Below are 19,640 nucleotides of genomic sequence, written 5' to 3' on the forward strand. Positions count from 1 at the left end.
GCTGCAAGTTCAGCATCTATCAGGATTATAGCACCTGAAAACTTTGTCAACATGTTATCCACTATAGTAGACAACTTTCTTATTTTGATGGAATTCAACACAACTCCCAATGAAGGAATCATGGCTCCAAATATATCTCCTACCACAGCAGCTGCGGTCTCTCTTTTCTGGATACGATGAGATCCAGATGTCTTTGGAATCATCGATAAGTCATCCAGTTGAAAAACCTTTGGGAACACTATACCCAAATAACATCTCCCCCACCATCCCTTTGGAAGACGATAATAGGCATTATACCCACAAATGTAATATACACCTGGTATGACAGGGCCAAGTCCATTCATCATGAATGTCCATTTGGCCTTAAAGATAAACGTATGTTTACACTCACTCGCTCCTACGAAAATGTTATCATAATAAGATTCACCTCGATATATACAAAATTTCCCTACATGCCAAGCATCTAAAGCTATTCTCCCTTGTGTCTTTATTGCGGCAAAATCATAATTATCTACTGAAGTCCTTTTACTTAGCTCTGTTTCTAATTTCGCATTCATTTGTGCCCTTCTATCATCTGTGCGATCTAAAAAGCTTATTTCTACTGCAGAGAGCGAGCAGGTAAGGTTTTCCCTACGAGCGTGAGCCGTTTCAAAAGGTTGCATTGGCTCGAAAAATTCCCTCATTATTTTAGCATCCCAATCTTTAGCAATCTGGCTTAGCTGCGCTATTATAGGAACATATGCAAAGGTAACATCATAATTTGAATAAAAATACTGTATGTTAGTTTGACCATAAAATCTAGACATTACTATACTACATGTAATCCCGTATGTAAGAGGCATGTGGTGATAAGTCACCCATTCCTTTATTGATGTCGGTATCTGTGTACACACATAACAATCTTTCGCATCCATAGTCTCAACATATTCTGTTAGCAAGCGATAGAAAACATTATACGAAAGCTCTTTCTTATCATGCAAGTGTCTCATCTAATTCTAGTCTTTTCAATGCGGTTAGTTCAGTGACAGTAACAGGAGCAAAAGTAGAAGCATCAATTCTCTCATTCTCACCCTTTCCATGCATTGCAAGCACTATTGCCATTATTATTAGTACACATGCAATTATCAAGCCTATACACGCATATTTACAATATTTCATTCTACTGTTTTGCGTCATGATCTGTATAGAATCAGAGAGCTAGAAGCACCTATAAAGAAACTAATTAGCAATTCAGTTACAAAGCTGAACGAGCGCAATGTTCACAGTTTTCTTCAAGAGGCCAGTCACTTCTCGGTTAGCAGCATTTGTCTCAATTCGGCAATAACTCAGTCCTTTTTTTTTTTTTTTTTCTTTTTTTCAAAGTTCAATCAATAGCTCAGTCTTTTTATCGGTTCAGCAAATGTCTCATCCGGTTTAGCAATGTCTCAGCTGGTTGTATCACGTTAGATTGTAGCAAGCAATGTCATTTATCACCCTTTCAATCAACAGAGTCCATAAAACTTTTCTTTTCTATTGGTATCTCTTCTTCTTCGTTCTCGAGGCTTAGAGATACAAATTCGTCAGTCCAATCGTCATTGACTACATATGCCCATTCTGGACCGGAATATCTCCTGTTTGGTATCCTTTTCCTTTTCAATTTTGCTTCCCTTTTCGATTCTGCCTCACTGGTACTTTCCTCTTTGGCCAAGTCTTTTCCTTCACTTAAGGATGGTACCACGACAGACACTTCCTTTCTTTTCTCCTTCACTTTTGGCCTTTCTCCGTCGTTCAAATTTTCTTTAGTTCTTAGTTTTATTGGTGATATACTTAGTCTCCTCTTTGCACCGTGTCCATTTGATGGACCTGCGATCTTTTCTGTGGAAGCTTGAACTGTTTCGTTCTGTTCTGCCTTGTCCCCTCCTTCTGGGGAATCAATCACGTTCTCTTTTTCTTTTTCTGTATCGTCTGCTTCTGGGAAAGCCCTCCTCTGATCAGGCTCTCCTGCTTCTTCACCTCTCTCGAGCCTTTCGTCACCTTTACTTTCGTCAGGCTCTTTATCACTTTCAGCTGCTTCAGGCTCTTTGTCACCTTCAGCTGCTTCAGGCTCTTTGCTACCCTCAGCTGCTTCAAGTTCTTTGTCGCCTTCAGCTGCTTCGTCGCTATCTGAGGTTTCTCCTTGGTCTTCCCCAAGTGAGTCTGTTGCTTCGTCCTCAGAGAATATTTCTCTCTCTCCTGTTTCTGCCTGTTCGCTTTCAGTTCGGGTTTGCTCTGTCTCAGCACTCAGCACTGTTTTATCAGGCACTGGCAGTTTCAGCGCTTCAACTTCCTCATCTGTGGGACACAACACTTTCTTTGTGTGACTGGCGTGAATCCAGTTGGGAACCCCGGCGCACTTCACAGCGGTAGTTGTCGTCAGGATCACTTGGAAAGGGCCTTTCCAACGGGGTTCCAGACACGACTTCCTCACGTGCTTCTTTACCACGACCCAGTCCCCTGCTTTCAGTGTGTGTCCTGGACCTTGGATCGGTGGCAAGGTGGTTGCTTCCACCTGGTGAGAGAAAGAGCGAACCACGTCAGCCAGACCTTTGCAGTAGTCTAACACCATATCATCTGTAATATTCAAAAGCGCGTTTGCGGGAATTGCAGGAAGTCTCATGGCCCTGCCCATGAGAATTTCGTGCGGAGACAATCCAGTCTTTCTGTCAGGGGTGTTTCTCATTGACATTAACACCAAAGGCAATGCGTCAGGCCATTTCAAATTTGTCGATGCACATATTTTCGCCATTCTTGGTTTCAATGTACCATTCATCTGCTCCACCAGTCCTGATGCTTCAGGGTGATAGCTACAATGCAGTTTTTGCTCAATGTTCAGCGCTTCGCAAAGTAACTTTATCACCTCGTTATTGAAGTGACTTCCTCTATCTGATTCTAAAGAGATCGGGAATCCGAAACGTGGTATTAACTCCCTCAACAATAGCTTTGCAACTGTAAGGCTGTCATTTCTACGTGTAGGGTATGCTTCAATCCAGTGACTAAAAATGCACACAATCACCAACACATACTTTAGACCTCCATGCACAGGCATCTCAATGAAGTCCATCTGCATCCTACTAAACGGGCCACTGGCTCTGCCAATGTGGCTCGCGTTCACAACCGTTCCCTTCCCTGGGTTCATCTGCTGGCAAGTGACACATCGATGGCAAACTGCTTCTGCAGCTTGGCGAAATCTGGGGTTAAACCAATCCGTTTTAAACAATCTTATCATGGCATCTCTCCCTAGGTGAGCCTGCCCATGATAGAACCGCGCAAGCTGCGATAAGAGACTATTTGGCAAAACAAATTTTCCCTCATTTGAAACCCATAACTCATCTGGTCTCTTTATACATTGTGATTTAATCCAGGAATCTCTTTCGTCCTCCCTGACGTTATTCTGTAATGCTTTTAGTTCATCTATTGTATCTACGACCTTCAAGGCAAATGCTTCAGCTGGTTCGAGTTCTGGTTCACTTATTGAATTCCATTCATCTCTGAGTAATATACAGTTCAAGGCACAAAATCTTGCGACTTGATCCGCATATGCATTTCCCAGAGAGACATAGTCCTGTCCTTTTGTATGAGCACTACACTTTACCACTGCAACTTCGGCTGGCATTTGAATGGCGTGTAACAATTCCCTTATTCTCTCCCCGTTTTTCACTGGGGATCCTGAAGAAGTCAGGAAACCTCTCTGTGACCATAGTTGGCCAAAGTCATGCACAATTCCGAACCCGTACTGACTATCAGTGTAAATGGTGACTTTCATCAATGCAGACAGTTGACATGCTCTTGTAAGGGCTACAAGTTCTGCTACTTGTGCAGAATAGACTCCTTGGAGCCAGGATGCTTCCAAGACACCTGTTACAGTACATACAGCATATCCTGCTTTCAAAATTCCCATCCCATCTCTTAGACATGAACCATCAACGAAAACAATTTGGTCATTTTCATCAAGCTTAGTATCCTTAATGTCAGGTCGAGGTTTTGTGCAAAATTCAGTCACCTGAAGGCAGTCATGCTCGACGTCTTCAGCGTTCTCAATTTCAGCATTTTCACCAGGAAGCAAGGTTGCTGGATTCAACGTGGTGCACCTTTTCAGCTGCACATTCGGTGAGCCCAGAATTATCGTTTCATACCTTGTGAGTCTTGCTCCGGTCATGTGTTGCGTTCGGGAGCGGGTCAAAAGTATCTCAACTGAGTGAGGGACCATGACTGTTACTGGGTGTCCCATCACTATTCCTTCACTCTGAGTGAGGCTGATACCAACTGCTGCTACGGCGCGCAAACACCCTGGAAGTGCTGCTGCGACCGGATCCAAAGTAGCTGAAAAATACGCTACTGGTCTGTTTATGCCACCATGGGCTTGAGTCAAGACAGACAAAGAACATGCATCACGTTCATGACAAAACAATGTGAAAGGCTTTGTGTAATCAGGCATACCTAAAGCTGGAGCCCTGCACATGCATTCTTTCAATTCGATAAAAGCATCCATTTCATCTCCTTTCAACTCAATTTGATCCAAGGCATCCTTCTGGGTCAGCTTCAGTAAAGGCTTTGCTAGAGTTGAGAAGTTGGGAATCCACTGGCGACAGTAGCCCACCATTCCCAAAAACTTCCTCACCTCCCTCCTTGTCTTTGGTGGACTCATTTGAAGTACACTTGTAATTCTTTCCTTCATTATTCTCCGTGACCCTTTCTCTATTTGGTGACCCAAGTATTTCACTTTCTTCTGACAGAACTGCAATTTGGAAGGAGACACCTTGTGTCCATTCCTTCCCAAATGGTTCAGTAGGGCAATGGTATCGGCTGTGCAGCCACTTTCTGTCTTTGATGCAATCAGTAAGTCATCGATGTACTGTACTAGGGTTGACTCGGATGGCAATTCTAACGCTTCCAAGTCTTTCTTTAGAATCTGATTGAATATTGACGGTGACTCAGAAAACCCTTGAGGAATTCGACACCAACTGTAAACTCTGTCTAAGAATTTGAAACAAAAGAGGAATTGGCTGTCCTCGTGAAGAGGCACAGAAAAGAATGCTTGTGACAAGTCGATGACTGAGAACCACTCGGCATCGCAAGGGACTTGAAACATTATCACAGCTGGATTTGGTACGACAGGGCAACATTTAACTATGATGTCATTTATTTTTCTCAAGTCCTGCACTAGTCGGACCTTTCCACTTGGCTTTATTAGTCCCATGATTGGTGAATTACATGGACTGCTTAACACTTCTTTCAGTACTCCCTGCTTTACAAATTCGTCAATGAGTTGGGCAACTTTCATGAGGGTGTCTTGTGCCATGTGGTATTGTGGGGTCTGGGGAAAGGTTGCATTGGGCTTTACAGTCACTTTCACTGGTTCCACTCCTTTCATCAATCCCACCTCTTTCCCTGTCATATCCCACACTTCCTTTCCGACTGTTTCCCGTAATTCAGCTGGAATATCTTCTTCAGTTATCATCGGGAAAAGGCAAATCAGAGGATACTCTTCATCGACAGTTTCCATCTCATCCCCTTCTACACTGTCCTCTTCTTCCCCATCACTGCTCGTCTGAATTTTGATTCCATCGTTCGAACACATAATCGAACATCCCAATTTGCACAATAGGTCTCTCCCTAACAGTGCTATCGGGCTTGAGTCACATACCACAAATTTATGTAACCCTTGATAGTTGCCAATGCTGACTGGTACCGGATCTGTGATGGGGTTCGTCAGGTGCCTGTTTGCTACTCCCACCACTTGAACTGTTCTCCCTGAGAGTGGCAAATTTGGTACTTCACTGCTCTTAACAGTTGAACGTGTGGCTCCTGTGTCAACCAAGAATGAGACACGATGACCCATTACTCTTCCCTCTACGTACGGACCCTTTTGATCAACTTCCAAGGATGCTGCAAGCACACAATCTCCTTCCTCTCCTGAACTTTCACTCTCCCATACATTGTTTATTCCATCTCACTGTGTAATGGGAACTGTTGTACTGTGCCATTTGTACTCATTACCTGACCCGAGACCTGTGGAGGAACCATCACTTGCTGCTGACTCATTGGTGCCAAAGGTATTTGCATTTGCTGATTAGGTACCATGGGTAACTGCTGTTGCATTGGCTGCATTTGCGTCATCTGCATACGGGGCATCTGCATCTGCTGCGGCTGCATAGGTTGTAATCCCTGCAACTGATTTATGGTCTGAAAATTTGGGTTTGGACCTCTCATTTTCGGTCCCCTCATTGTATGAAATGCATTGACATCATTGTTTTGCTGACCAACACCTGCACCTGCACCTTCCTGCACCACCATCGGGCACTCGCGTTTCCAATGACCGACGATTCCGCACATGTGACACGGCATCACCTTTTTCAATGCCTGCACACCATTCGAAGTCACAACAGTATTCAAATCCGGACCATTATTCCCAAAACCTCCTCTGCCTCTGCCTCTCGCCTGTGGCTGAAACATCATATTTCCCTGCAACTGCGGCTGCGGTTGCGGTGCCTGCTGTTGGAACCCTTGCAACCCTTGCAAACCTTGCAGACCTGTCTGAGCTGCTTTAAGTTGCATCATCATCACCTTCTCTTTCAACCTTTTCTGTTTCACTTCAATTTCGTCGCTACAGTATTTCGCATAATTCAACACCTCATCGATCGGTTTCGATTGCCAACAAATCAAATGCGACTTTATCATCTGACTTATCTCTGGTCTCAGCCCTTCCACAAATCTGAACACAAAATGAGGCATGTCCTTCGCCTCTATTGTTTCCGTGCCACTGTAGTTTTTGAACGCCTTCAACAACCTCTCATAGTAACTATGAATCGACTCTTTAGCCTCTTGGGCAGTTCGATCGATCTTCTGCCAATCCACATTTTTCTCGGCAACCTTCGTCTTCAAATGCTCAATCACCTTATAGTACAGGCTCATCACCATAGGTGATGGTGCACCCGTATCTCTATCTCTCTCTGGTTCACTTGTCGGCCAACCTACAGCTCTTTTACAATCTTCCCACAAGTCTGCCGGAACCACAATCTCAAAGAGAGTGTTCAGGTCTTCCCAAAGGCATTTCGCAAGCTTCACAAACCTATCAGTCTGTTGATACCATTCAATCGGTTTCTCTCTCAGTTTGGGAAAATCATCCGTAAAAGACTGAATGTCGCTTCTGTGCCATGGTACATGTATTAATTTTCCCCCTGCTGTCTCCCTCATTGGTAACATGGTTACTGCATCACTACTCTGTGGTCTTTTCTCGTTGAGTTCTGTAGCACTGTCCCTCCTCTTTTCCTTTCTCTTTACCCACCTGCTTTCCCACTTGTCTAAGCACCTCCACACTTGTGCACTCTGCAGCAATTCTCTAAGGTGCGCCTTCATGCCTGCTGACCTCATATGTTCAAAGTCTGTAGTCCCAAAATCCAATCTGTAGCTCCTGCTCAAGTGTTTCGTCTTGTCTATGTCAACCCCGTTTTTGTCAGCTATTTCCTGCAGGCTTCTATGTACCTTGTTCACTTCTCTCGTAATCCTGGGACATAGATACCTCAGCTCTTCTTCCGAGTAGGACTTTAACCTACTCACACCCATAGTCCCTTCCACCAATTCTTGTGCTTCCATGTTCAACCTGACCCTATTCAGATAGTCTTCTCCCTTCCCACTGGCTGAGCTTTGTGTGGAATTCAGACTGTTGAACCACTGTGTCAGCTGTTGTGCATTCAACCCCATAAGTGTAGCATTCACATTGACTGCCATTGATGGTTGCGGCAACTTTTCAGTGTTCGATGACAGCGGTATCACCAGTGGGGGACTCGACCTCACCAGTGTTGACTGAGCACATATGGGACTAAACTCCATCAAGGACCCAGATCCAGTTGGCTGAGCCGCTATCGGAGTTATCCCTGGAGTGTTTTCTATGCACCTCCTTTCTGTCCCATTCTGCAGTATTGATCCTTGACTGCTCATACCTGAATTTGGCTGCATGTACAAGGGTACCGGTGGACCTACAGTAATGGGTAGGGATATCGCATCTGGGTTCTGTCCATTTCCCATGTTCTGGGACATGTTCATTCCCACACTATGGGTCATCATTGCCGGCATGCCCATCTGACTCCCCGTCATCTGAGCATGTGCGTTTCCCCCCTGCATCTGCTTTTGAGGCATCAAAAACTGAGTTGATTCAGCTTGTGCCACTGTTGGGTTGTGACCATTCTGTCCTCCCATTGCGGTTGGATCTAGAATCATTCCTGCACTGTTGTCACTGCTGTAGTACCTTGGGACCTGCAGCCGATAATTTTCTGTTGGTTTCAACATGGGCACATCTGGATATATTCTCCTAACCTGCGGTATCTGCGGGGTGAACAGTAAACTCGGGTCCTTAGATCCCGATGATGCTCCTGAACTCTGAGTTTCACCGTTCTGTACCGATGCCGGAGGGGCAGAACTGGTACTTGGACCTTGTCCACTCTCTGCATAAGGTGGTGGACGGTCGTTCAGCAATTGCATGATCAACTCCTCATCCTCTAACTCCTCTTCTCTTCTCAACTTTTCCTCATCCTCTCTATCTTTTGCACACCTCCTGTTTGTCTTACAGGTAGCTTTCTTACCTGTCTCCTCTTCTTCCTTAGTGATTGCGGGAAACGATTTTATCCCCTGCAATACATCTGATCTCCACACCTTCTGTGCATTATCCCACCTAGCGTCCGCTAGTGTCTTTTCTACCTTTCTTATCCTTGTCTCGAACTTATTTTGCTGTTGCTGTCTAGCCATCAGTTCCCAAATTGCTAGAGCCTCAAACTGTGCTGGCCTTGGAGGTACCTTCATGTCGTACATCGCGAATCTCAAATTCTCTAGGATCCTTATATTGAATGTCCCATGGATCGGGAACGCTACGCTCCCATGTTTCTCTGTCAGCTTGTGCCATTGCTTTAGCCAAAGGCACGGAGCTACCCCTTTTTCCTCCATTACAATGTAAGCTGGTGTACCTTCGGGTGGCGTCTCTTCTCCTACGCTCGCTTTAATGAAAGACTCCCTCTTCATCGCACTCCTTAATGCTTTAAAAAATGTCATTTTCTCGTCTTTTATTTCACAAAGTTTGTAATCAATAGGTGACTTTAATTCCCGGAATACTCTTCGCTTGCCTTTTCCCCTTCCAATCGAGCCCCACGGACTGCGTCCAATCCGTGTGCGACCCTTCTCTCCAACCAACCTATCCCAGCGGGGCTCCTAGTGACGTCACACTCACACACACTGCGGCCGACAAAGCCTCGCGGCTTGTCCTCCTTCACTCAGCTCCTCTCGTAACAACTTCTTGCATGTATCGCGAGCTACCAAAATAAAACAGATCTGTCGGTTTACTACAGGAAGGGTAACACAATCGCTTCAGGACCTTAGGGATTTTTCACTAGCCTCAGCAGTTATTCCATCTTTCTCGGTCCCCACTTTCGCAAGCAAATCTGACCCGCAGACTGCTCTCAACTTGTCAATGACCTATTCTAGTGCACTTAGAATTTTGTCAGAGCCCGAAGTCGAAGTTCCTTTCACTCCCTTAACACACGTACCGACTCGTTGACCACGCCCGATCAACCTACTAAACCGCCCAGACCACAACATAAAACAACATACTCCGGAGTCTCTTGACCTCGCAGGGCCCGTCTCAACAACAACAACCACGTGGACCTTTTTATGCACAAAGCGCCACACGCACATGAAGTTCGACGACTTCCCTACTCTCACACTCGGAGTCGCACCTCCGCTATTTCTATGAAGTTCGACGACTTCCCTACTTCTACACTCGGAGTCGCACCTCCGCTATCCTCTAAAAAGAAAAAAAAATCCTCGCAACCTTTTCACACAATCTGCGGCAATAAGCTATGCAAGCGCAAAACCCTAACTTCACTCATACCATCACAAGTACCGCCAACGCTGATCTCACACCTTCATTCGCAAGCTCCGAGATCCCGGGAAAGTCGCGGTGGACCTAGCCCATCATCATTCTGTCAATCTATTTTACCCAAGAACAATCTAATTCAACTTCTCGAGTGGAGTGTCAAAAGTCGAAACCGTTAATTCAACACCATGTACTTTAACGGTACGGAGTCCCAAAAGGCGAAACCGTCCTCTGCTACCATCTACTGATGGAGCGTTCCGTACTAATAATTTACCTGTATTTGGACGCTCTTTAGGCCGATGAATCTTTTGGCTAAGTGGGACTCTCCTTACTCTGTATCGGTCAATTTAATCTAATCAATAATCAATAACGAACATAAGCAATACCCTGATCAACATAACACTTAACAATTAATCCAGAATACATTTTGGCGAACCCTGACCTTTCAGTCAGGAATAACCACACCAGTTTATTCAAAGTTAGTAAATTTATTTCCCTATATTAACAAAGCTAGCACAATATAGATGTGTCTCAACACCAAATGATAAACATAAATGAACATTAATAGCTGTCCATAATGGTGGAAAAGATGCAATCTATGCAGCATTTGAATAACAAGGCATTCGATAATAGCGATGCAAATCACTAATAGTATAATCTGTAATGAGCTAATTGCATACATTTAGTCAGCATAACAAGGTCTCAAATTGCATCGTGCAACAAAAGGAATCCTCATCTAACCTCAAATTAGCATTGGCATGTGGGACTTCATGCAAAAACAATTTAGCAACATTAATTTGGAAAACTCCTAGCTAGGGCTCTTATCAAAAATCAGCAGTTGGTTACCTAAAAGAAAACACAATGCAATTGTACAATTTCCTTTCATATTTACCAATTACAATCAGCATTCAAGGAAGTCTTCGTCTCACAGGTACCGTTTCTCGATCAGCATGGGACGGGGCAAAGGGGCAGGGGTGGACGGGGCAATTGCCTCGCGGCGGCAAAATAAAACTACTACTTCATGCAAAGGGATCAAAGTTAAAGTCTCTAGGGCAAGAATCATTTAAAGTCTCTTTCTCTCGATTAGAGAAAGCATCAGAGTCTCTATCAAAATGGCGTCGCAGCAAGGTGGGCCATAATAGCTACGGAATGGCGCAATGTCGGGCAATAGCTGGTAATGGCTACTTTCTTCTCTTGCACCTGGTTTAAATAGACAACAGTTCAAATCCAGTAGGGTCTTCCATTGGAGGGTTCATAGGTTAGCTTCAAATTGTCCAATCAAAAAACGACAGTTCTCAAGCTTTTGCTTAAGCATACATTATCCTTGGAGACGGGTACGCAAGTTGCAACATTTTATACCAATTAACTCACTTTCAGAGCTTCCATTGTCCGCACCTGCAGATTGACCTTGGAGCAAAGAGAAAAATGCCAAGCTGGCACGAAACCTTAAGATAAGCATGTGAAAGATCTCAGTGGAAAAGTACAGCTTCAAGCAAAAATACACGTTTATTAGCACATTGGAAAAATACGAGCATCTAAACCGTGAGACCAGGCAACTAGGCCAAAGCCTCCACTAAAGTTATGCTAAGCTAAAACATTTCAAACAAGCAAATCATAGCACACGTTTACGATTATGTCGGATTAGTGCACTTCTAATACATCACGTTATATAAAGCACGCTTATAATGTTGGCAAACTACTCTGAGGGCACATTTTGTCCCTGTACAATCTTTATTAGTTTGGTTAAAGTCACACATGATTATTTCACACTACGTTTATGCGCTAATAAATATAAAACCTTCATTTCAGCTTCATCACCAGTGATCGTTTCGACTGCAACTTGGCTTCCACACTGGGTTTCTGTTGTGTTTTATGGTGTTAGAAGCACAGGCCAGTTCTTTGGAATTTTCCTGGCCTGCTCTCCCCTTGACAACTGCAGTGTGCTTCCTTATTTAAGAAGAACCGTTTTGAACACCTCTGAAAAAATGAGTCAAGCTTTCGGGGCTATGTTCTCTTCGTCCATTAATTTATTTTTACTTTGCTTTGTGTGTTAAAGGTTCAGTCATGTATTCCTTTATATTGATGCAACGTATTGCGCTTTGTAAAGCACTCCGATACATCTTTAGGCTTAAGAAAAGCAAGAATGAATAGAATTGATTTTTAATACGTATATACATATAGGTCCGCTGGTAGTTTCTTGTGGGCACAAATGCTTTGTGCATATGCCGGTCCTTGCTGTAGGCGCATGTGGTGTTTTGGTGAACGCAGGTGTCATATGAGTGCGTGTATGTCTAGGATGCTTGTGTTTGTATATGTACATGTGTTATTTGAAAGTGTGTGTAGTTGGGGTGCTTGTGTTTGTGCGCACGTGACTGGAGAGTTTGTGCATATCTGGAGTGCTTGTATGTGTATGCGCACGTGTGTGATTTGAGTGTGTGTATATCTGGGGTGCTTGTATGTACACGCGTGATTTGATTGTGTGTATACCTGGGGTGCTTGTGTTTGTGTACACCTGTGATTCGAGAGTGTGTGTATATCTTGAGGTGCTTGTATTTGTATGTGCACACGTTTGATTTGAGAGTGTGCATACCTGGGGTGCTTGTGTTTGTATACGCGCACGTGTGATTTGAGTGCGCGTGTGTCAGGGGTACTGGGCGCTTGTTTCTGTGTGCGCACGTGTGATTTGAGTGCGCGTGTCAGGGGTGCAGGGCGCTTGTTTCTGTGTGCGCACGTGTGATTTGAGTGCGCGTGTGTCAGGTGTGCAGGGCGCTTGTTTCTGTGTGCGCACGTGTGATTTGAGTGCGCGTGTCAGGGGTGCAGGGCGCTTGTTTCTATGTGCGCACGTGTGATTTGAGTGCGCGTGTGTCAGGGGTACTGGGCGCTTGTTTCTGTGTGCGCACGTGTGATTTGAGTGCGCGTGTCAGGGGTGCAGGGCGCTTGTTTCTATGTGCGCACGTGTGATTTGAGTGCGCGTGTGTCAGGGGTGCAGGGCGCTTGTTTCTATGTGCGCACGTGTGATTTGAGTGCGTGTGTCAGGGGTGCAGGGCGCTTGTTTCTGTGTGCGCACGTGTGATTTGAGTGCGCGTGTGTCAGGGGTGCAGTGTGTCAGGGGTGCAGGGTGCTTGTTTCTTTGTGCGCACTTGTGATTTGAGTGCGCGTGTCAGGGGTGTAGGGCGCTTGTTTCTGTGTGCGCACGTGTGATTAGAGTGCGCGTGTGTCAGGTGTGCAGGGCGCTGGTTTCTATGTGCGCACGTGTGATTTGAGAGTGTTGTTAGGAATGCCTGTGGTGTGTTTGCACACGTGTGATTTTCATCTCAGGACTGCCAGGGCAGAGGAAGGGCATGTTTCCATTTTTACAAAGTCTGCGCTATTAATATCGGTAAGAAGCATAATCTGTGGAAAACTATCCTCTTATGCTGCCGAGTGGCGGGCTCTGCCTCGCTCACTTTCCCCAGCTCCGGGGTCTACGGCGGGAGCGTGCACGGAGCGGCCCGTACAGAGCATTGTGACGGTGTACGGACGGACACCAGCGGAGGTCCGCACACAGTGAACTGGCGTGTGTACACAGCCCCTCGTAGACACGCACACACCCGTGCCCTGACTCGACTGTGGCGTTCACACAGCTTCTGGTGACAGCGGACTGCGGCTGGTACAGCGTCCGTCCTGCACGCAATAACGGGGAATTCGGACGGTTTCTAGGACTTTTGGAAACACTGGACCGTGCCCTCCCTGGGTTCGCCCCCGAAGCAGACACCAGTAGCACACAGCCATGTGCCAGGAGGTGTGCAGCGCCAGCACGGGGCTGCCACCTGTGCCTTGAAGGCTGCCAACCTATAGGCCTCAGCAACCCAGCACCTCCCTCACAATGAGCCTCCTTCCTGACTGTGCAGGCCCCAGGGTGTCGGCCTGCTGGGCCCTGGGGGCCGAGGACAGGTGAGTGCATGGGGTGAGCTGACTTCTCATCCCGTCAACTAATTGTTGACTCCACAAGTTAATTGCTGGTCTCCGTACATTAATATAACTTTGTGAGCTCGTGCATTTGTTAGTTGGAATGATGTGCTGATCATAGAGACATATTCAGCAGGGCATACCTACTCCCTCTCATCGTCTCTGAGGTCGGTGAAGTAAGTGGCAGATCTGTAGGGTGACAGGTATTCAGTTAGAAACGACGTAAAACAACTACACACGCCAAAGGGAGAAATGTTTGTTATAAAAGTTGCAGTACCACCACTTCGGTTCATCAGTATGTATTGAGCTGCTAACCACGATGGCTGTTTATAGTAATGTATATTTTTCTAGGTCTGGTGTAGAGACCGCTTTAGCTACATTTCTGTCTCATTTAATTAAAAAATGATAAATGCATAAATATATCCATGGATAGAGGGGCTTTGTAAACCGAGGGCCAATGCTTTACTTTCCAGTCTTTAGGGCCTCATTATGACCCTGGCGGCCTGCGGTCGTAATGGGGCCATACCGCCGGCCCCTCCACTATACCGTCAGATAATCCCCAACCGCCAGACTGGCCACGGCGGTGAACACGGCCATGGAAAGGCTGGCCGTAAGGGGGACTTCGGGTGCTCCTGGGGGCCCCTGCACTGCCCATGCACTTGGCATTGGCAGTACAGGGGCCCCCGGCACAGCCCCATCATGCATTTCACTGCCCGAATTTCGGGCAGTGAAATGCGCGATGGGTGCTACTGCACCCGCTGCACATCAGCATTGCCGCCGGCTCTATTACTAGCCGGCAGCAATGTTGATGTGACTTTTCCGCTGGGCCAGCGGACGGTAACACTGTTACCATCCGCTGGCCCAGCAGAAAATCCAAATAGGGAGCCAGAAATACCGCCAGCACTGGCGGTATACTGGTGCCCGTAGCATCGGCGGTCGTTTTAATGAGGCCTTAGTCTTTTAAGTCAGTGGTTCCCAACCTGTGGTCCAGGGACCCCTGGGGGTCCGCGAAGCCTCCTCAGGGGGTCCGCGACTGCTGAGAAAATTACATAATATTAACAGATTAGGTCCCCAGCTTTTAGTAATGACTCAATTGGGATTCCCCGGATTCCAATAATAATTCAGTGGGGGTCCTCGGGTTCCAGTAATTATAAAGTAGGGGTCCACAGAAGTCCAAAGGTTGGCAACCACTGTTTTAAGTCATCCTTCTGTGTTTAAAATGTGTCTTCAGGTCTCAGTAATTCAAACTCAGTATTACCATTTCTTCGCCACATTTGGAATCCTATTTTCGGGCATTGTGCATTAGAAATAAAAAAAGCTTTACTTACCGGTCTTTATTTAGCCTTTTAAGTTATCCTCATGTGTTTAAACTATGTCTTTGTCATAGTAATTGAAGCTCAATATTACCTTTTCTTCGCACCAGTTGAAATCCTAATTTCTGGCAATGTGCACTAGAACTAAAAAGGGTTGTGTTCTAAATAGACTTGCTCACTATGAAACTGTATTCTGTTCTAGTAAAATGATACGTGATGGTTAATTGTTCTTACTGTTAAACATTTTTAATACAAGAATGTGGCCACCATGTATAAGTGGCGGCGAGTTTCGTCCTTCGCCTTTTATGTTTTTTTTTTCTTTTGTGGCTTATGATTCCAACAAAAAAGGTAACCATTACACCAACTTGCAAAAGGCCCGACTTCTTGACTTTACCAGTGCCTCTTTTATTGTCGGGTTTTAGGAAGATGGTTATGGTTGCTATTTAAAGGACGACATTTTAATGGCAAACACTGCACGATGTTCTGTGTTATGGGGGTTATAGATTGTAGTCATGTCATGGTAGTCCCGGCAGGGAGGCACGTAAATGCCAGGAGAAAACTTCACATACACGCTTTTATGTTTTTAGGTCGTGTTAGTACGGAGGCAGGATAAACCTCACAGATTAATATGCTAGGGACATTATGTCACAAACACTATTATGTCCCTGTCGTCCAATGAAGGCTTAAAGAAATCCTCTTACGTTAACAACCGGGATATGCTTTTAGAGTTTTGATAAAAGGTCCCTTCAACCTTCAAATTAGTATTCAGTTCCTATTTTGCCTTATACGCTATTAGGACCCTTTAATTTACAAAATATACTATACAGGAAAGCTTTCCGACCCTCTAAACAAAGTGACTCAGTCCTGTTTATTAATAATGACCTGCCATGGTCCCAGCTTTTCATAATCTAAACATTTTTGTGTTTTGGGGTTTACCAATCCTATACCAGGCCTGCCAGCCTCTTCTTGTTCCGCCCTATTGTTTTTTCACCAACTTAGACCAGTTGTTCTTCGTGAAAGCCTGGCTCCACTTGGTCCTGGGTTGCCATGTCGGACCTTTGCATTTCCAGTATTGCATCTATCCCTCTATTAGTTTTAAAAGAGTTTACGATCATACTATTTTCTGTCTTAGACACGTTACTGACTACAGACCCCCTTGTGTCCTCTCCTTAGGCTCTTCGTTTGTTTCCCCCCTCTGTTCGATCCGTTCAGTCCAGTACAGATCAGACACATACCCGTGCTCAATAAAAGCCAGAGGACAGCTAGAGTACTTCATCGTGTCTAATGTACGAAGGATGCGTATGAGAAGTTTCTTCATGTTTCATCCAGCTCAAATTATTCCGCTTGCAGAAATGTGATACTTCCCTATTCATTTACTTCCTTCCAACTCTATTGACAGCTGCTGGTGTTCTAACTTCGCCTCCATATACTCTTCATGGTAATTGATATCCCGAAACAATTGTTACCACCTGTTTTTGACTTCCAACATATGTCTCTTCATTTGATCTGAGAGCTTGAGAGCGTTTACCTGAACTAGGATATTCGCCCCAAGCTTACTCCTGTTCAGTATCTTGCTGGTTGATGACAGAACCACGCATACCGGAACAACACATGCCATAACAACACGGTCGCAACCAGAACTGCATCTTTTCCATGTATGCCTTTACAACAAATTTTGTTATAAAAGCATGCTTAGTAAAGGCATATGTGGAAAGGGCATGCGTGGTTCTGTCATACAACCTCCCTCTTAACCTAAAATAATACCCCAACCCAACCCACCTGTCCTGAGGCCCTAAACTACCCCACCCCTAATAAGTAAACTACCCCAACCCCCCCACCCAATCTAAGCCTTAAATAAACTACCCCAACCCCACACCCCTGCCCCTAAAAACAAAACTAACCCCATCGCCCTGAGCCCTAAAACCTTTCCCCAACCCTAATAAGCAAACTACCCCAACCCCCATCCACCCTAAGCCCTAAAAAAAACGACCCGTACCCTGCCCCTAAATACTAAACTACTCCGACACCCCCACCCGCCCTGAGCCCTAAAACCTACCCCCACCCCTAATAAGTAAACTACCCGACCCCCCCCACCTACAGCCCTAAAAAATAAACTATCTCGAACTCCTCCACTCCCGCCCCTAACAAATAAACTACTCCGACCCCCCTGCCCATCCTAATCCCTAAATCCACCCCACTGCAAAAAACTACCCCTAAACCCTGCCCCAACCTCACTTACCTCATCGCGTCCTCCCCCGATCCTACCTCCTCTTTTCTCCTCCTGTCCTTCCTTAAACCTTCCCCACCCCTAAAAAATAAACTACCACGCCCCAACTCTAAGCCCTAAAAAAAAATACTCAAACCTCCCAGCCCCTATAAAATAAACTTCCCCAAACTCCCCGCCCGCCCCTAAAGAACTTTTTAAAAAAAATAGTCCAACACCCCTTCCCACCCTACATCCTTAATCCACTCCCACCCCTTAAAACTACCCTCCAACCGTGCCCCAGCCCCCGTTACCTCACTGCGTTCTCTCCCGATCCACTAGACTGCTCTCTGCCTTTTTCTCTGTGTTAACTGCGCATATGCGTAGTTTGGCACATGCGTGGTTAAGGCTGAGAAAAAGGCTTGCTTTGTTCCCGCAACCGTTGTTCCGCTTACGTAGGAAATGTCCGCGTTGTTTGCAACGCGTTGTTTAGGACATTTCTCTGTCTTGCTTGGCCTAATCCAGCAATCTGGGCAGTTAGTATCCTTGTCTCTTGCCCCCTTGGTCTAACCAGTTTATCACTACCTCTTTGTACTGCTGCAAAAACTGCTCCACTCGCTCCCCATACAACATAAATGAACCCTGTTAATGTCCATCCTTTGCTCCCTACCCTTTATCTTTTGTCCATACCTACATAACCGATTTACCTGAAAACCATTTTCCCAGCTTAATTTTTCTCCTTCTCTCATTTCGTTAATCTTACCCTTTTGTTGCTCCTGTGCTAACAAGTGCATCCCCAACTCCTTGAGGTTGCTTCCTTTTGGTCTTATGCATATTCGGAATACCCCTTAAATCTTCCCATCTTCAAACTTTTTAATCCCCTTACCACTTTCATGCCGCTAAAAATGTAGTTCACCTTTGTGTCATATTTCGAGGTATTACCTAACCGTCCTTGCTTGGCATTTGATTTCAGCTCCTAAATTGTTCCTCATGTGCCCCATCACTGTGATGGTCAGACTTGTTTTTCTTCACTATTATATGTAGACCTCCTCGCAGTACTCTCACCTCATCATGCTGGAGGTTCTAGATCCCTTGTGCTTTTACCATCCTCCAGTACTCTAAAAGTGAATATTGACTGAAATAGTGTTGTTCCTATTTGGATGTACATATCCTACCTGCATAATCCAGTGTCTTCCCCCAGTTGGCTATCGTTATTGTCCACCATCTAAATTCATTTCCTTATTCCTGCTTCATTTCCTCAATAATCCTTCATATATTATGTCCTACAATTCTCCTCTGAAGGTTTTAAAGCAGCAAAAGGATGTTGGCCAATAATCCTTGAACCATTGTCCACCCAGTGCATGCTGAAACCAACTGTATATGAAGCATCCAAAATGTCTAAACTGTCTGTCACTGGGTCTTCGGGCAGCCACATTTTCACAGTGATGTACCCTTCCTAGAATGTCTTTCTGAGCATCCTCTTCTCTTCTACCCATGCCTGTAACTCTTATCAAGTGCCAAGGCTTTGTTGCCTCCTTGACTGACATTGCTATTTGCCTACAGAGTGGCCCTGCTCGGTGACACCACTCTGATTACAAAATTCACCTTTCCTAGTAATTATTGGGCCAGTCACAATTAACAGCTTTTTTACTGCATACTTCTGCCTGCAGATTACTCACCTCCTTTATCTCCTTTAAGCACCAGACTGGATCTGCAAAACTTAATTTAACTCTCCTGCACCAGTAGCTGGCGCCACGGCTCCAGCTTGATTCCATGCCTCCCGGGATGCTGTGTGTTGGAGTTCTGTATGGTGCAGCCCTGGTGTTCTAACCTCAGTCCTTTTTTCTCTACCCACTTTGATGCAGATCAAAGTTAATCTCAGAGGAATTTCATTTTAAAAATGTAATTCTGCCTTCTGACTTCATGCAATAAACAGCTCCTGAGGACCTTGAGGGAACTTCTTTTACTTCTAGAGGTTGCAGGAAGCAAAGGAGTCACAGTCTCTTCAGATCCCATTATCGAGACACAGAGGAGTGGGTGGCTTTGTTCCAGGGGAAGTCTTCCATGCCAAGTATTGGACAGAAGGCAGGTATTGTGGTTGGCGACACAACTCCCTGACTTAGACCTTGATGTCACTTTCAGATCTATTTCCTGTTCTGGAGGACGTGGCACCGGTGCCTGGATCTGTTCCTGTTCCACTTCTGGTGCTGCTGGGCCTGCTCCTGGTTTTTCCAGCTCCTGGCGTTGACCCAACTCATGTGGCAGCTTTCACCCAGGCTTTGCTGGCCATGTAAAG

At 45.4% G+C, this 19,640-nt stretch overlaps 1 protein-coding gene across 3 annotated transcripts in view; it reads left to right on the plus strand.

Annotated features, from left to right (window-relative positions):
* UCKL1 (uridine-cytidine kinase 1 like 1) overlaps positions 1-19,640 on the plus strand; it is a 332,854-nt gene that overhangs the window by 47,902 nt on the left and 265,312 nt on the right. The window contains exon 1 of one of the 3 annotated variants that reach the window (XM_069243250.1): positions 13,310-13,813. The exons of the other annotated variants lie outside the window; for them this stretch is intronic. Coding sequence (XP_069099351.1) covers positions 13,746-13,813 — 68 coding nt within the window. The 5' untranslated portion in view covers positions 13,310-13,745. Of the gene's footprint in view, positions 1-13,309; positions 13,814-19,640 lie in introns of those variants that run through there. 3 annotated transcript variants of the gene reach the window in all.

This window comes from Pleurodeles waltl, chromosome 7 (assembly GCF_031143425.1).
Source record: "Pleurodeles waltl isolate 20211129_DDA chromosome 7, aPleWal1.hap1.20221129, whole genome shotgun sequence".
Lineage (NCBI taxonomy): Eukaryota > Metazoa > Chordata > Amphibia > Caudata > Salamandridae > Pleurodeles > Pleurodeles waltl.